This window comes from Sus scrofa, chromosome 13 (genome assembly GCF_054392235.1).
Source record: "Sus scrofa isolate SSC_HxYL_T2T_F1_AM1 chromosome 13, Sscrofa_HxYL_maternal_Yorkshire_Landrace_v2.0, whole genome shotgun sequence".
NCBI lineage: Eukaryota > Metazoa > Chordata > Mammalia > Artiodactyla > Suidae > Sus > Sus scrofa.
Window position 1 is genome coordinate 153,195,460 of NC_139395.1, and position 19,204 is coordinate 153,214,663.

Consider the following 19,204-nt stretch of genomic DNA (forward strand, 5'->3'; position numbering starts at 1 on the left):
GGGTATTAGATTGCTTTCCACTGAGCCACAATGGGAACTCCCATGCCTTAGGTTCTAATATTAGGAATAGGGTTTTCACTTACAGCTCCATTTGCTAAAATAAAAATATTCCTGGGTTATAACACATTTAGTTTTAGCAAATCATTTAGTGATGGGAAAAAACATTTCCAAACCTTTTCTGACAGTAAGGTTTAGAAAGAAATCTTGAAGATGTTGATGCCTAAATGGGTTATCCAGCTAGTATTACCAAATAATATTCAATTTTGCATGTACAGGCTTAAGTGGGAATCCTCTAGCAGGGCTAAATTTCCCAAAGTCTGTGCTACTATTGGCGTGGACTTATTCCTGATGCAACTTGTAAATTCCTCTGTGTTGACTGTTGTGATAGTGCTATTGTCCCACTCAGAACTTTGCAGCAGGGGTTGTTAACTCAGTATCCATGGAGGAACTTAGGGACCCCAGTAATCCTTTCAACAACACCCCTGATGGTGTTGAACACTTTCTATCTTTGGCAGTTCTCTTTGTGTGTGCCCATGTATGTGTTGAAAAATAATCAGCTTTACTGAAAGATAGTATACAGTAAAATTTTATCATTTTCCATATAGATTTTGGTGAGTTTAACAAATGCAAACATGTAACTACCACCATAAGCAAGACGTAGAACATTTATATAAGCCCAAATAGTTCTCTCCAGCTCCTTTTCAATCAATTCCTTTCCTCCACCCTGTTGCCTATAACCACTGATCTACTTAATGTCACGGTGTTCTGACTTTTCTAGGATTTATATGAATATAAATAAGAGTCTTTGTGTCTGAAGTCTTCACTTAGCTTAATGCTTTTGAAATTCACTCATGTTGTTTCATGTTACCAGCAGCCCATTCCTTTCTATGGCTCAGCAGTATTTCATTGTATGAATATACTGCCATTTGTTTATCCATTCACCAACTGAGAATTCAGGATGCTAGGTTTTCAGTATAATGAAGAAAACTGCTATGGACATTGTGTGTGTGTGTGCAAATAGACGTTTGTCTTTCTTATGGGTAAATATCTAGGATTGTTAGATTTTATAGCAGTGCACGATAATTTCAGCTGCTTCACATCCTCTCCAACACTTGATATTTATCAGTCCTTTAAATTTTAGCCATCTCAGTGGGTGTGTTGGGTGTCTTATTATGGCTTGAATTTATATTTCCCCAATGACTAATGATGTTATGACTGTGTGACTGTGCTTATTGGAAAATTGTGTATCTTCTTATGTGATGTATCTGTTCAAGTCTTTTGCTCTCTGCCTTTTGTCTTATGGATTATCTTCTCTTTACTGAGTAGTAATATATAATTATATATTCTGCTTAGAAGTCCTTTATCAGATTTTTATTTTGCAAGAATTTTCTCCCAATGTGGAGCTTAACTTTTCATGATCTTAACAAAGTCAGAGGGCAAAAATTTTAAATTTTGATTTAGTTTAGTTTATCAATCTTTTAAAAACTTTCTTTTTTCTTTTTTAGAGCCACACCCACAGCATGTGGAAGTTCCCAGGCTAGGGGTCAAATTGGAGCTACAGCTTCTGGCCTATACCACAGCCACAGCAATGTGGGATGCAAGCTGCATCTGTGACCTACACCACAGGTCATGGCAATGCCAAATCCCTGACCCACTGAGTGAGGCCAGGGATCGAATTCGCATCCTCATGAATACTAGTTGTTTCTGCTGTGCCACAATGGGAACGCCCTAAAATTTTTTTAATTATAGTTGATTTAAAATGTTCTGTTAATTTCTGCTGAACGGCAAAGTGACCCAGTTATACATATATATATATTCTTTTTCTCACATTATCCTTCAGCATGTTCCATCAAAAGTGATTAGATATAGTTCACTGCTCTATACAGCAAAATCTCATTGCTTATCCACCCCAAACTCCCAGTCCGTCCCACTCCATTCCCCTCCCCCTTGGCAACCACAAGTCTGTTCTCTGTGTCTATGAGTTTGTTTCTTTTCTGTAGATAGGTTCATTTGTGCCATATATTAGATTCTAGATATGTGATATCATAAAGTATTTGTGTTTCTCTTTCTGTCTTACTTCACTTAGTATGAGAGTCTCTAGTTCCATCCATGTTGCTACAAATGGCATTATTTTGTTCTTTTTAATGGATGAGTAGTATTCCATTGTGTATATGTACCACATCTTCTTAATCCATTTGTCTGTCATTGGGCGTTTAGTTTGTTTCCATGCCTTGGCTATTGTGAATAAGGCTCAGTGAACATAGGGCTGCATGTATCTTTTTCTTTTTCTTTTTTCTTTTTTGTCTTTTTGCCATTTCTTAGGCTGTTCCTGCAGCATATGGAGGTTCCCAGGCTAGGGGTCGAATCAGAGCTGTAGCCACTGGCCCATGACAGAGCCACAGCAACTTGGGATCTGATCCGCATCTGCAACCTACACCACAGCTCATGGCAATGCCGGATCCTTAACCCACTGAGCAAGGCCAGGGATTGAACCCACAACCTCATGGTTCTTAGTGGGATTCGTTAACCACTGAGCCACGACGGGAACTCCACATGTATCTTTTTCAATGAAAGTTTTTTCTGGATATATTCCCAGGAGTGGGATTGCTGGATTATATGGTAGTTCTATATTTAGTTTTATGAGGTACCTCCAAACTGTTGCCTATAGTGGTTGCACCAGTTTACATTTCCACCAGCAGTGTAGGAGGGTTCCCTTTTCTCTATACCCTCTCCAGCATTTGTTATTTGTAGATTTATTAGTGATGGCCATTCTGATAGGTGTGAAGTGTTGCTTCATTGTAGTTTTGATTTGCATTTCTCTAATAATCAAGGATGTTGAGCATTTTTTCATGTGCCTTTTGGCCATCTATATGTCTCCCTTGGAGAAATGTCTATTCCAGTCTTCTGCTCACTTTTCAATTGGGTTGTTTTTTGCCATTGCGTTGTATGAATTATTTGTGTATTTTGGAGATTAAGCCCTTGTTGGTTTCATCATTTGAAACTATTTTCCCCAATTCCATAGGTTGTCTTTTTTTATGGGTTCCTTTGCTATGAAAAATATTTTAAGTTTCATTAGGTCTCATTGTTTTATTTTTGTTTTTATTTCCATTGCCTTGGGAGACTGACCTAAGAAAACATTTGTATGGTTAATGTCAGAGAATGTTTCGCCTATGTTCTCTTCTAGTAGTTTTATGGTGTCTTGTCTTCTGTTTAAGTCTCTAAGCTAATTTGAGTTTATTTTTGTGTATGGTGTGAGGGTGGTTCTAGCTTCATTGATTTATATGTAGCTGTCCAGTTTTCCCAGCACCACTTGCTTTTTCCCATTTTATATTCTTTCCACCTTTAAGACTACATGGAGACCAAACAACATGCTACTAAAAAAACAATGGGTCATCAAGGAAGTCAAAATGAAAATTAAAAAATACCTTGAGACAAATGGTAATGAAAATACAACCATTCAAAATCTATGGGATGCCACAAAAGCAGTTCTTAGAAGGCAGTTCATAGCAATACAGGCCTTCCTCAAAAAAGAAGAAAAGTCTCAGGTCAACACCTTAACCTACCACCTAAAAGAAATAGAAAAAAGAAAACTTAAAGTGAGCAGAAGGGAAGAAATCATAAAGATCAGAGAGGAAATCAGTGAAAAAGAGATTCAAAAAACAATGGAAAAAAAATCAATAAAACCAAGATCTAGTTTTTTGAAAGGGTAAACAAAATTGGCAAACCTCTGGCCAGACTCACCAAGCAGAGAGAAAGAACTCAAAATAAGAAATGAAAGAGGAGAAATTACAATGGATACTGCAGAAATACAAAAAACCATAAAAGAATACTATGAACAATTATATCTCAACAAATTTGACAACCTAGAATAAATGGACAACTTTCTAGAGACATCCAGTCCACCAAAACTGAATCAAGAAGAAATAGATCAATTGAACAGACCAATCACTAGAAATGAAATTGAATATGTAATAAAAAAAAACACTTCCTTCAAACTGAAGTCCAAGGTCAAATGGCTTCACAGGTGAATTCTACCAAACATACAAAGAAGAGCTTATACCCATCCTTCTTAAAATTTTCCAAAAGGTTGAAGAAGAAGGAATGCTCCCAAATATATTTTATGAAGCCACCTTCACCCTAATACCAAAGCCAGACAAAGATACTACCAAAAAAGAAAATTATAGGCCAATATCTTTTATGAATATAGATGTAAAAATTCTCAACAAAATTTTAGCCAATGAAATCCAACAATAAAAAAAAAAAATCATCTACCGTGACCAAGTGGGATTCATCCCAAGTTCACAAGGATGGTTCAGCATATGCAAATCAATCAACGTCATACACTACATTAACAAAAAAAAAAAGTCAAAAACCACATGATCATCTCAATATATACAGAAAAAGCACTTGACAGAATCCAACATCCATTCATGATAAAAACTCCTACCAAAGTGGGTATAGAGGGAACATACCTTAACATAATAAAAGCCATTTATGACAAACCCAATGGAGAAAAGCTGAAGGCCTTCCCACTAAAATCTGGAACAAGACAAGGATGATCACTCTCACCACTTTTATTCAACATAGTATTGGACATCCTAGCCATAGTAATCGTACAAACAAAAAAAAATAAAAGGTATCCAAATTGGAAGAGAAGAGGTAAAATTGTTATGATATGCAGATGACATGATACCATATATAGAAAACACTAAGGATTCTATACAAAATCTACTTGAACTGATCAATGAATTCAGCAAAGTAGCAGGACTCAAAATTAACATTCGGAAATCAGTTGCATTTCTGTACACTAACAGTTAAATATTAGAAAAGAAATATGAAAATACCTTTTAGGAGTCCCTGTTGTGGCTCGGGTGTTAATGAACCTGACTAGTATCCATGAGGACATGGGTTTGATCCCTGGCCTCGCTCAGTGGGTTAAGGATCTGGTATTGCCATGAGCCGTGGTGTAGATTGCAGACACAGCTCAGATCCTGCTGTGCTGTGGTATAGACTGGCAGCTACAGCTCCAATTCAGCCCGTAACCTAGGAACCTCCATATGCCATGGGTGTGGCCCTAAAAAGACAAAAGACAAAAAAAAAATACCATTTGAAATCACACCCCCAAAATTAAATACCTAGGAATAAACATGACCAATAAGGTGAAAGATATATGCTGAGAACTATAAAATATTAATCAAGGAAATTAAAGAAGATGCAAAGAAATGGAAATATATTCCATGCTCCTGGGTTGCAAGAATTAATATTGTTAAAATGGCCATACTACCCAAAGCAATCTACAGATTCAGTGCAATCCCTATCAAATTACCCATGACATTTTTCACAGAACTAGAACACACAATCAAAAATTTATATAGAACCACCAAAGACCCAGAATTGCCAAAGCAATCCCAAGGAACAAAAACCAAGCAGGAGAGGCATAACTCTCCCAGACTTCAGACAATATTACACAGCTACAGTAACCACGACAGCATGGTACAGCTACAAAACGAGACATACAGACCAGTGGAACAGAATGGAGAACCCAGAAATAAACCCAGACAACTATGGTCAGTTTATCAATCTTTTTATAATAATAATAATTTTTTTATAATATGCTTTTTGTTTACTGTGTCCTAAGATTTGCCAAACCTAAGCTCACAAAAATCTTCTACATTTTCTTTCAAAAGTCTCTTAATTTTAGTTCTTATATTTATGATCCATCTCAAGGTTTTTGTTTTTGTTTTTGTAATTTTGCCTTTTCTAGGGCTGCACCTGTGGCACATGGAGGTTCCCAGGGTAGGGTCTAATCAGAGCTATAGATGCTGGCCTACACCAGAGCCACAGCAGCACAGGATCTCAGCTGTGTCTGACAGCTCACGGCAATGCCAGATCCTTAACCTGCTGAGCAAGTCCAGGGATCGAACCCGCAACCTCATAGTTCCTCGTCAGGTTCATTAACCACTGAACCATGATGGGAACTCAAGTCATTTTTTTGTGTGTGTCTAGGTTCATATTTTCCTACATGGATATAACTGACCCAATACCATTTGTTGAAAAGGCTGTGCTTTCTGCATCACATGACCTTGGCACTTTTGTCAAAATCAGTTGATAAGATCATGTGAGTTTATTTTTTGACACTCCATTTTGATCCATTGCCTGATATGTCTGTCCTTTCACCATTGACACACTGTCTTGACCACTATAGTTGTATAGTAAATCTTGGAATTAGGTAGTATAAGTCCTCCATCTTTGTTCTCATGTTTCAGAATTGTTTTGACAATTGTAGGTCCTTTGCATTTGTATATAACTTTTAGAATCTGCTTTTTATTTTCCATTAAAGAGCCTGCCAGGATTTTGATTGATATTGCATTGAAACCTATGTCAATTTGTGGAAATTGGTATCTTTATATCTAGATACCAATGTTCTAAATCATGAACATGACAAAATTCTCCATTCATTTAGGTCTACTTTAATTCTGACAGTAATAATGGCTTTTTAGTTTTCAGTATACGGGTCTGGTACTCATTTTTAAACATTTATTCCAAATAAAGAAATAATTTAATATTACTTGCTGCTAATGTAAATGGCATTAATTTTTTTAAATGTCCAATTTTTGTTGTTAGTATGTAGAAATACAATCAATTTTGTATATTGACTTTGTATCCTGCGACTTTGCTACACTCAGTTCTAATAGCTTTTAATGAATTCCTTAGGCTTTTCTGCAAACATGATCATGTTATCTACAAAAAAGAAACAGTTTTGCTTCCTTCTTTCGAATATGTATGTCTTTTATTTATTTTTCTAGACTTGTGGCACTGGCTAGTACCTCCAGTATAGTGTTGAACAAAAGCAATGGGAGTGACACCCTTGCCTTGTTCCTGACCTTAGACAAAAGCAAACAGTCTTTTTTCATTAAATATGATGCTAACTAAAGAATTTTTAGTAAATGTCCTTTGCCAGGTCCAGGAAGCTTCTTTGTATTCCTACTTTTATGAGAGTTCATCCTTTTTTAAAATTATGAATGGGTGTTAATTTTGCCAAATGCTTTTTCTGCATCCTTTGCTATATATTCTGCATCTACATGATTTCTCTTTTTAGTCTGTAAATATAGCAAGTTTCATTGCTTGATATTTAGATGTTGAATTTACCTTATATCCTAATCACAATGTTTAATCCCCACCTAATCTCAATCTCTAACACATTGTTTTGTGATGTTAATACATTTAATACTTTTAATACATTGCTAGATTTTACTTGCTAATTTCGTTGTGTTTTGGCATCTATGTTCACAAGGGATATATGTAGGTTTCCTTTCTTGTACTGTCTTTTTCTAGTTTTGGTATTAGGGCTCCCCCGACTTACAGAGCAGCCTAGAAACTGACTCTGGGCAGTAGGCTGGGGGCAATCATAGGGCTCACCTCATTTTTTCCCTTCTCATGGGGAACTACAGTTTGCTATAGCCTATTATCCAATGTCTGAACACAGTTGTTACATATATTTTGTCTGATTCTTTGTTTATAGCAGGAGGATGATTCCTGGAGCAGTTAATCCTTCATGGAGGAAGAAGTCTGTGTCTTCTATATAATTTTAAAAGAACTTTAATTGTTAGAAAAGTCTCTTATTTCCTTATACCCTCTTATAACCTTCATCCATTAAGATGCCCTTTAGAGCCTCAGTTATGTGCAATCTTAATACTCTATGGCAGTTTTTAGGCTTTAAAGGCATCATTTGTGTCCCCCACAAGGCTTTTTTTTTTTTTCTAATCATCCTCAGTTATTTCAGATATTTCTTATTTGACTGGGTTTCTATATACCTTATAAATCTAGTTAAGTTCTATTTTTGTCAGAATTCCTCTTAAGAACAATGGTGCTGGAGTTCCCGTCGTGGCTCAGTGGTTAACGAATCCAAATAGGAACTACAAGGTTTCAGGTTTGATCCCTGGCCTTGCTCAGTGGGTTAAGGATCTGGTGTTGCCGTGAGCTGTGGTGTAGGTGGCAGACGTGGTTCAGATCCTGCATTGCTGTGGCTGTGGTGTATAGGCTGGCGGGTACAGCTCTGATTTGACCCCTAGCCTGGGAACCCCCATGTGCCACAGGAGTGGCCCAAGAAATGGCAAAAAACAAAACAAAACAAACAAACAAACAAAAAAACGGTGCTTATAGCCAAATACATTATTTCTGATGTCTATAGACCAACACCAAATAGTTACATTATCCTTTCGCACTTATGACAAAATCATCACCATTTCAAAAAAAAAAAAAAGCTTCTATTTAAAAAATGAAAGCAGACAATAAAAAAAAAAAACAGATTCTAAATTTTTGGATTTGATTACAAATTTAGCATTTTAAAGAGTAGATGTGATGATATCATCTGGTTTCAGGTTTTAACCCTGTGAAAGTTTCTGTTTACATCTAAAATGATTGATTTTGAAAAAGACATTTGTCCTTTAAGAAATCATTCCTTAAAAAGCTGAGACTCTTCCAGATCTGTAAGAGGGAGGCAAGTTGTAAAAATTGTAGTTGCTAAACACTATTACAGTACAGATTTTAGTCACACAAGAACCAAATGAGGAAGTAAAACTTCAGGAGGAGCTATTTTAGTCTTTCTCCCTAGTGGGTAATCTGACGGGGTAACTTCTCACTGGGGAAAGACAGTCATTCAACATTATAATTTCTCATGCCTTAACTGCCCTATTTGATAGAGGGAGAGGGAGAGAGAAAGGGAGAGAGAAAAGAGATTAGAAACCATCTAGAACAACTATGGCATTTCTCTTTTATCCATTTAACAGTCTGAACAGGGTAAATACGTATGGTTGAGGTATAGAAAAGCTATTATTACTGAACAATCACTGGAAAGGACTTTTGCCACCAAATTAGTTAGTTTGGAGGGCTGTCTCCTCTAAGAAAAGGATTAATACTAAATTAAGAGGACATCATTGGAGAAATATCTACTCATCATTAAGCTTGTGTCTCTGTGGATGTTTCATGACTGCTTCCATGTCTATTGGCAGGATTTAATTCTTTGTGGGCTGAGAGTCCCATTTCCTTGCTGGCTTTTGGCTGAGGGCCATTCCCAGCTTCTAAAGGCCACTCACACTTCTTGACCTATGGCCCATTCCTCCATCTTCAAGGCAGCAATGGTGGGCTATGCCTGTCTTAGGCTTTGAATCTCTCCTTCTTCAGTTCCCATCTTTCTAATTTAGGTGGGAAAGGTTCTCTGACTCATATAATTAGACTGAATCTCCCTGGATAATCCAGGATAATGTCTTCACTTTAAAGTCAGTATATTACATAAGCAAGTTCCTTTTGCCATGTAAGGTAACATGTTGTGGATTTGGGGGTATAGGAGGTACACATCTTGTTGGTGGCATTATTCTGTCTATCATACAGCCAGTGCCAGGGGTGTCCACAAAGCAAGTGCAGATATTGCTGAAGTTACAGATCCAAGTTTTATGAATATCTCACATCTAAATTGAATGGTTACTTGGTACATTTCCCTCCTCCAGTGCCATCAAGGCTCTCTCTGTGACCAAACTCAGTGGTATAGGTGACTATCTGACCAAACAACTTTTTCCTACCAATATTCTTTATCCCATTCTTGGGGCAGGAGTGGTTCATATGTGTGCTATGCTCTCTTGTTGTCGTCTGCCATTTAGCAATGGACCATATCAAATGCAATAGACAGCTTCCTGAACACCTTTCTAATTCTCTCACATGTATGGACATCCTCTTTAACTCCCTTATCTAGTGTCCTGAATTTTTCTGATTGCTTTTTAGGGGTAGAAGCCTTCTTACACATTCTTTCTCCAGCCCTTTTTCTTTTGTTTGTAAGCTAATCATCCCAATGTGAAAGCAAATTTAGGAAACAGCTTATTTCCAAGCTGAAGGTTGCTTCTTCACATTTAGCTAATTCTAAATACTGTTCCACTTATGGAAAAAAACATAGATTAATACATAGAAAAATATGGAAGATGTACACTAATATGTTGTTTGCATAATCATTTTTTTCTTACCAGTGGAACTACAGGTGATTTTTATTTTTAGTATATTTGGTAATGGAAACATAATACTTGCTAATCCATAGGAGTTAATTTTATTTATTTATTTTTGTTTTTTGCTTTTTAGGGCTACACCTGAGGCATATGGAAGTTCCCAGCCTAGAGGTCGAATCGGAGCTGCAGCTGCCAGCCTATATTACAGCTATAGCAATGCCAGATCCAAGCTGCATCTGTGACCTATACCACAGCTCACAGCAATGCCAGATCCTTAGCCCACTGAGCAAGGCCAGGGATTGAACCTGCGTCCTCATGGATGCTAGTCAGATTTGTTAACCACTGAGCCATGACAGGAACTCCTAGGAGTTAATATTTTTATATTATTTTTATTTTCTACTATATTTATTATTATATTTTTTTAAGTCCATGGGGAATAATTCATCTAACTTCTTAGGGAACCTAGACTTTTAGAGATGAGAAGGTGAATTTTATGGTCATCTAATCCTCCCTTTAACCCACCATTCCTGCTTGAACACCATCAGGTCCATACTCAAAATGTTTTGGAGTCCCCGCTGTTGCTCAGTGGGTTATGAACCCAGCTAGTATCCATGAGAATGCGGGTTCACTCCCTGGCCTCACTCAGTGGGTCAAGGATCTGGCATTGCCGTAAGCTATGGTGTAGGTCACAGATGTGGCTCAGATCCCGTGTTGCTATGGCTGTAGTGTCGGCCAGCAGCTGCAGCTCCAATTTGACCCCTAGGCTGGGAACCTCCATATGCCACACATGCGGCCCTAAAAAACAAAAAATAAAAAATAAAAATAAATAAAAAGATGTCTTCACTATTTTACTTCATTAACTTCTCACAGTAACTTCATGAAGTGAAGTAGGTAAAGCAAGGAATAGTCAGCTTTGACTGGAAACCAGAAGTACATTTGCAAACCTTATGTTAGAAATACTGCCTTTCCTAGAAATCCAGAGCAACCTTATGAGAGCTTCTGAGACCCATCTATATGGGCTCCAAACCCTGAGGCAGCCTTTTCCTCCAATCACTTGCTGAATTTTTGCCAGCTTGGGCTCAACCAATGAGCTCCAGAAGGTAGCTGATGGGAAAGTAGCTGCAAAGTGGCAATCTACAGAGAGGACAAGCACTGACTCACCACCACATTCATTAGAGGGGCCAGGCTGCTTCTTCTTCCTTTTCCTTAGTGTTACAAAGGACACCATCCCACACACAACGACCACTGTTACAAGTAGAGCTGCAATCCAGAGGATGTGGTCTGGGACAGGGGGTTGCACAGGTGGCTTTGCATCTAAAAACGAAGCCAAGTTTTCAATCAGCCAGGAAGGTTGATTATAAAAAGCTTTGTAATTACTGCTCTTTGCTTTATTTACATGCCAGCATCTCCTGAGGGCTCTACTCCTGGAGGAGCCTGAAATCCACATGATTTGGGCCAGAGGAATCCCCTGTCTCAGACCTCAGCATCGAGGACCAAGCCAGTGCCTCTGGCCAAATGTCTTGACTGAGCTGCCTTGCTTTCTCTTCCTGGAGGCTGAGATGACAGTGACTGCGGTCAGCCTGGTCTTGGGTTCTGGAATCTGGGTGTACCTGTACTGAGGCTCTGAATGTACAGTCATCTGGGCAGCATCCTGCTTCCTCAGTCCCCTATGTTGTTGGGCCCCAGGTCTTGAAGTTTCCCTTGTAGTAATTCCTCCATCCACTGTCATCTCTAGATCAGAATCCAGATAGCTCTCATTTGAGTGAATGGAAAAGCCTCCTCACAAGCCCCCTATATCCAGTTTTGTTTGTTTTTCCCCCTGATGTCACAGTGGACTTCCTTAAGCATGGCTTTTAGCATGTCTCGCTTACTGGAAAACCTTTGCTATCTCTTCATACCCTAAGGACTCAGGGTCAGAATCAGGTCTTGGGAGGTCAGGATTTGCCCACGGACTCCTAAATTTCCAGGAAGTTAAAAACAAAACAAAACAACAAAAAAAAGACCCAGGCCTTAGGGGAAGAACTCAGAACGGAGTGGCCCACATTACAGACATTTGTGGGAACAATTCTGGTAGTTAATCTCAAATGATAGGAAAAGAGGACCAGCTGACCTCCATTAGCTTAGGGGCAGTTTGTGGACACATGCCTTATTCCTGGAACCTTAAAAAAAGGAGTTGTTGGCACTGCAGGCCACATCAACACTTTTTGAGGCTGTCCCAGTTTATTCCACTTGAACCTGTTTAGCAGTCCCCGTAAACAGAAGATATACTTGGTAAGATGGAGGCTGCTACCTTTTGATACCTAATGAGGACCCTTGACACAGGGCTCAACCTATTTCTGATCTAGCCATGGAATAGGGACACAGAGAGACAAGTCCTGCCCTCCTACGGCAGCAAGAACTGAAATGCTTCTGAAGATGGTGGCAGCTGGGAAGGGTTTGGCAGCAGTTGAGAAGCAGCAGAAAGGTGAGCCATGTGGAAACTATAGTGGAGGCAAGACCCTGTTCCTGTGGGAGCCATGGCACAGGGCCCCAAGTCATGTCATGTGTAGTGATGTCTGTGGTTCCCAGAAGGTGCTGAACTTCAGGGACAGTGTGGGAGAGGCTTCTATCATGCCAAGAGAGGCTACAGTAGCAGCAACCAGGACAGGCTGGGTGACCTTGCCATTTACTGGAGTCTGAAGTGTCTGATCAGAAGGTAATCCGTTCTAGGCGAAGGGACTGGCCCACTAGCAAAGCTAAGTTGGCCGGTGGGGACTGGCCCCAGGAGCTGCCTGCATGAATGCATCCAGAGGCCAAGTTATGTTTAAACAATGAGACATCAGGAGGGAGGAGGCATCAAAGCCAGAGGATGGAGCAAGGAGCTTGATGGATGCATTAGGAGGGGGCAAACCAAGGGCCCAGAGCTGGAGGAGGGGCCAAAGCAAGCAGAGGCAGATGGGTTGGGGGAGGTGTCAGGATCAAAACAAGCAGTGCTGAGGGCAGTGTGAGCACAGAGTGCCTTTATTCAAGAAGAGAATCTTGCAGTTACTGCTCCTCAAAAGTGGGGTCTCCAATGTGAGTATATTGTAGGGCAAAGCTAGGCTCCTAAAATGGCACACTCCTATTAGTAGACACTGCTTCGTTTCAACCCTTTCTCCAGTGGGACTGGTCCCCATGCTACACAGGCAGTATGCCACAGGCATGTCTGTTCCTGAGTGTTTCCTTGATGCATGTGTACTGATGCCCACCACCCGGCAGATACTACTGCTCGATTGTGGCTTTCTCACCTCCCAAGCCTGAGTGCTGTTTCAGAATTGTTCTTTCTGTTCAGGAAGTCTCCACATGTTTGAGTGCTTGTCATCTTTTTGCCACAGTTCTTACACCCAGTTATTTCTGTTATGGTAATGTAAAGTCCCATTTCCTTTAGGAAGCCTTCACTGACCCTCGAGGAAATCGCCTATCTCTGAATGCCTATAAATCTTATCGGTGGCTCTTGTTTTTAAATTTAGTTATATATTTCAATGGGATAGAATTCAGATTCCAGTTCAATCTTTTTAAAAATCCAGCTTACCATGTGTGTACCTCATGGGGTCCTGATTCTACAGAAGGTCCTTGAGAGCAGAGAGCATGTCTTACACCTTTTGGTTTTCTCCCCTGCAACCAACAATGTCTAGAGTGGTTCTGTACATATAACAAGTGCTGTATGGCTGTATGTATGCAGCATGGGGTGTGTGTATGTGTGTGTTAATGAATGGAAGAATTCTTGCCTGGAGGAATCCTGCAATTTCAAATCTAAATTTCAATATCCAGAGGTTGCCCAAAAGGTTGGGTCAATGTCAGGGCTAAGAACATGCTTCCTCAAGTGCAGTATAGGTTCATAGCCTCCCGGACCTTGCAGCACTCAGATGAAACAGGAGCCCCCCTGTCTAGTTCCTTCATGACAGTGTCATAAAATAGCCTGGTTGGAGATTTCCTGGCAAGCAGGGGATATTTGGATGATCTGTCTTAACCATCTGTGTATAATATCTGAAGCAACAGTCTGGAGAAGCAGACTTACCTATATTACAAGGTAGGGAGAAAAGCAGTGTCTTGCTTGGCTCAAGTTGCAGGACACAGACGATGCTCACATTTGTCTCGGGAGGGATGGGAAGAGACACCCTGATTGATACATTGTAGAGTTCCGTGATGTTATTTTGAGATTTCTTCATGTCAGCATCATGCTCAGTGGTTGAATTCTTCGTATTTAGCAACATATACATCCTCTGGGGTTCTGGGTAGCCTTGTGTAGATGAGCAGGTCAAATTTATGACAGAATTTTCTGTGTGATTAGTAAGTAGGTTTATTTCAGGTTGACTGAAGTTAGCTAAAAGCAGAATAGGGATACAACAAAGAAGAAATCAGTCTAAATTTAGATATATCTAGGAGGGAATAGAAAATAACTAGGTACTTGATCTAGGAACTCACTGGGAGCACACTTAGCAACCTCAAGGTGTCTAAATTGTGGACCTCAGCTGGTGGTGAGTGCCACACAATGACTCCACATTTATTTTTCAAGAATGGAGCTTGGAGCCATGCTTACTTCCTGCTTACCCAAATCAACGAGGTGCTCTCCAAGTGATAGAAGTGCCAGCCAAATCCCTTGTTCTTCCTCTATGGTTGCTAGGTAATTTGCAGACTATATGGTTTCTAAAACCTCAGTGATTTGTACGCTATCTTTACAAGTTTTGCTGTATCAACGCACTACTTAAGCACTCTGCTTATATGTGACCTGGCCTCTAGAAGGTGGCTTGCCATGGTGCTAGCTACTTTAGATCTCATTAGCTGTAATTAACCTGGATCTAGTAGTCCCACACCTGGGTCTCCACCTTAGAGAAATACAAAAACTTGTACATGAATGTTCTCAGCAGCTCTATTCATCACAGCCCCAAACTGTAAACAATCCAATGTCTTTCCCTGAGTTGAGTGAATAAATAAAAATACTACTTAGTAATAAGAAGGAACAGGCTTTTGATGCATGCAACATCTCGGGCTACTCTCAAAGTCATTATGTTAAATAAAAGAAGCTGGTCTTAAAAGGTTTTAAAGGTTACATACAGTATAACTTCATTTATGTGACCTTCACACAAAGGCAAGACTACTATAGGAGGCAAAATAGGAGTTAAAAAAGTATGGAAAGGGTATGACTATAAGGGCACAGCATGGGGAAATTTGTTTAGGGTGCTGAAATTTATTTGTATCCTGTTTATGTTGCTGGTTACATAAATCCATACAAAAGTTCAAATTAATAGACTGGTACACCAAAACAAAAATAGTTAATTTTACTGTATTATAATATAAAGAAATCTGTAGTGACTTTTAGGTTTTTCAAGGCTTGGAGAAATGGAGGAGCTGGCTTGTCAGCTTTTGGGTTGTGTGCCTTGGGGTATTACCCTTCTGTCTACTAGGCTCATGGATGGGCAGCAAACAAATCATAAGCAGCCTCTAGGAGATTGAAGGGAAAACCCAAATCAGTCATCTGCCACCCCTCCTAGGAGATCCTGGCAAAGATTTATTGGGTGAAAAATCTCGGATTAAAGGATAAAATGAATATGAAAAAGATTTGAGACCTAAATGATTCATCTAAACTTAATCATGGCCAATTTACCCATGGTTTTCACCTAGCCATATTAACTTGGTTAGTTAGCTCTATTTGGTCCCCAGAGCAGATTCTTAAAGATCCTTCCGAAGTACACTATAAAAAGTACAAAGGACTTTTAGTTCCCTGCTCCCAAGCCCTGCATTCTCTTTGCATGGACTTCACAGAAATGGCTGTCCCCTGCCTTTCTCTCCATGGTCCCTCCCCCACCAGGGTCTGTCTGCTTGTTGCAGTTCTCATCTGAGAAGACCCCAGATGTGAACACACCATTGACTACATACCAAGCACTGATAGGTCAGAACTCATCTGGTGGATAGGAACAAGTCCATGCGGCCCTTTATGATGGATGAAACATTGATATGAGCCCTTGTCCTTGATTTGAACGTTGTGGAGTCTCAGGGTCCAGGTGGCCTGGTCAAAGCTTGTGCGACCCATATACTTGGAATTAACATTATGAGGCTTCTCTTGGCCTCGGTATAGCTCGTAGAGAACCAGGTTATCCTGGTCCTGCCAAAATATGACCAGCTCATCCAGGCTTAGGTTCTGCGAGTTTGTAAAATGGCACGGCAGTTCTCCAGTCTCATTGAAATATGCCTGACTTTTCAAGGAGGCAGCACCTAAAAAAAGGAAAGGTGGAGAATGGGGAAGGAGAAACAAGAGTGAAGACAAAAACAACTCAGAATCTCCATTTCTCTTTCTACAATACCGAGATGCTTTCTTACCAGTAATGGTATTGAAGGACTAGATCTTTAATTCTGGAACTGTGTATACACTCTGGCATCTGGAGAAAGGAAGGGGCTTTTGTCCTCACTCTACTGCTAACTAACTGGCTGGCCTTGTGCAAACTCCTATGAGGCTCAGTTTCCTTATCTGTTTAATGTGGACCCAATGTTCTTAGGTCTTTCTAATTCACAGAACCTCTTTCCACTTAGGTTCTTTGAATCCAAATCCCAGAATAGGGAAAACCAGCAGAGTTAGACAGCTCACTCATTCACCCATCTGTTACCTTCTTATAACTGAACATTGATTCTCTCCACTGTAGCTTTATAAGCTCCCTTACTTCTTTATCACATCAAAAGCTCTCCCCTTCCCTCCCTATCTCTTTATTCCTTGGCCTGCTTTGGTGAAGATTTCTGATCATAGTAACACACTTGATATCCCCTCTTTCCTTATGCCTCAGTAGTTGGGGATCACTGTGAATATTATCAATGACATTCAAATAGTTCCCTTTATGCATCTTCCCCCATGACTGTTGCTTCCATGGCCAGCTCTGCCAAGGATAGAAAACAGTTTGGAAATGACACAAATGGCCAACCAAAGACTCTTCAGTAACCTCTCTAAGCTCTTTCAGGGATCAGAAAGAGAACTGGGCAAATACAATAGTTGTTTTGGGGTTGTGGTGGTCAAAGACCATTTAAGGTACATGAATGAAATGCTGAAAATGAATCATAACTGGGAAGGTAAGGATGTACTTTCAGAGTATTAGGGAAATCCCAGGTACCACAAACTTGCTCTCCCAGTTATGCATTGCCCTTGGAAACTTTTATAAGCCCTGGAGAATGTGCTAGGAGAGTTCAGAGAAAGGCTTTCCTCCCTGAGGATGTATTAGGCTTTGTGGAAAGGTTTTGAACTGTCAAACTCCTTAAATATGATTGATCATAGGGTTTTTGTATATTTCACATCATACAATTCCTTGATGCTTGGCCAAGAAATTAAGTAGTCGTGGATGAAAAGAACAGGGTTGGGGGGGGAAGTGCTGTTTATTAGTTAATATGAAGTTAGATGCCACTGCGGGGAGGGAGTTAGGGTGGATTCTAAATAAAGCTTCATCATTCCAGACTTCAGTGATGGAATGCTGACATTAAAGAGGAAAGGAGAAATAGGTTTCTGAGGAACATGAGAGGAGTTCCATCTGAGGTATGCTTTGAGGGGTGGTAGGAGAAATTAAATTGTTCTGGTCACTGAGTTTCTCTTCTAAAAGGGAGTAAAAGAGAAATAACAGTGACATGCACTTGGCAAAACTGAACTGTGTGCAGCATGGCTTGGTGAGAACACATAATCAAGGAGGTTGGTGGTGGTCTTGAACTCTATGAGAAAGGACTCCAGGCCTTGGACTTGGCACAGGTTTGAATCACTGCCTATTACATTACACTCACTAGAACCCTGTGAAGCTCTTGAAATTATACAATGCAGCCTCTGTACAAAATGGATCCCATATTGGAAGGAGGTGGGAAAATCGACCTGGGTACTTGGACCAGTGAAAAGGGATGTAAAGAAGATTTACTGTGTTCTGAAACTACCTTACCAGGCACTCCTGCAGTGCTGCCACTCCTTTGCTCAACTCTGAATGATAGCACTAGAGTGCCACCTACTGTAAAATCTTCTTGAAACTCTGGGGAAACACTGGTTTTGTCATTAATGTGCCATATGATACAGGGTGGATGACCTAATGCGAAACCAAACACGTAGTTGAAAATTCTGCCAGTTTACAGTCACCATTATGTTATTACTCAGCCTCTGCCCTGGAAATGACTTTGCCTTTGGCTTCTTCTATCCTCCTGACTCAGGTTGCTTCTCTACAGGGCCTCAGAGTACCTCCTCTCCTTCCCACCCACTCTTTCCACTCACACATAGGTCCATCTTCTCTGACCTAGGGTTCTGCTCCCAAAGGTTTGTAAGGACTTTCTCTCCCATCTGTCTAACTGCCCTCTCCTCACCTGCTAACCAAAAGTGTGGTTTGTGTTCTAAAGTCATCGGCATCACCCAAGGGGCTGGTCAGAAATGCAGAATATCTGGCCCCATCCCAGACCCTCTGAGTCAGAATTTGTATTTTAATAAGACCTCCAGCTTGAGAAGCTGCAATAGAGGATTTCAACCGCTATCTCCAGAATGGAACAGAGAGGTGACAGAGTAGGAAAAATTTGTTTCCATCCATCCCTCCCCAGACCATCTTTCTCTACCCTGGGGTGGAAATCACTCTGAAGTCCATTCTGAGTGGAACTGAAAGTATTGCACAATTAACACTTCATAGTTCCTCACCAACCACTGGCTTCCATGACATCACTCAGAGCTATGCATGCTAATTGCCTCTCTTACGCTATGAGGAAGACTTTCTCAAAGTTTATTTTCCCTCAGCGGCTCAGGCCTCCCATATTATGACCCAAGATCTTAGACCACCCAGTTACTGGACTCACTGGGCTCCACTGGTTGGTAAGCGTTGAGATTCCCTCCCTTTTGTGCTTGAGTCACAGAAATGGTCTGGTTCTAGTTACAATTAGTTGCTATGATGATGTTGGGAGCTAGGCATTCAGGAATCAACCCAGGCACCTCCCAATCAACTAGAGGTATTTATTTCAAAGGATATTTTCGGACTTCAATAGCGTGATAACTGTTTGGGTGTCACACAAAACTATAGTTGTCTAACCTTTTGAGGTCTCTGACTCCACTTGGGACTTTAGTCTGCCCCGGCCTCTGCCCCAAACGCATGTCTTATATATTCTAGGGTCATCTCTTCCTTATGTTACTATACTTATCTGTCCTCATGAATTTTCCTGCTTTTATTAAACTTCCTCCAAAGCCTTACTAAGTAGGCCCTCTG

The 19,204-nt window shown here is 40.2% G+C and overlaps 1 protein-coding gene across 13 annotated transcripts in view; it reads right to left on the reverse strand.

Annotated features, from left to right (window-relative positions):
- CD86 (CD86 molecule) overlaps nt 1-19,204 on the reverse strand; it is a 76,716-nt gene that overhangs the window by 9,186 nt on the left and 48,326 nt on the right. For 7 of the 13 annotated variants that reach the window (XM_005654043.4, XM_005654040.4, XM_084987071.1 and 4 more), the window contains 3 exon segments: nt 15,888-16,223; nt 14,029-14,334; nt 11,154-11,306 (listed from right to left, as the gene is read on the reverse strand). In XM_005654043.4, the coding sequence (XP_005654100.1) occupies nt 11,154-11,306; nt 14,029-14,334; nt 15,888-16,223 (795 nt within the window). 13 annotated transcript variants of the gene reach the window in all.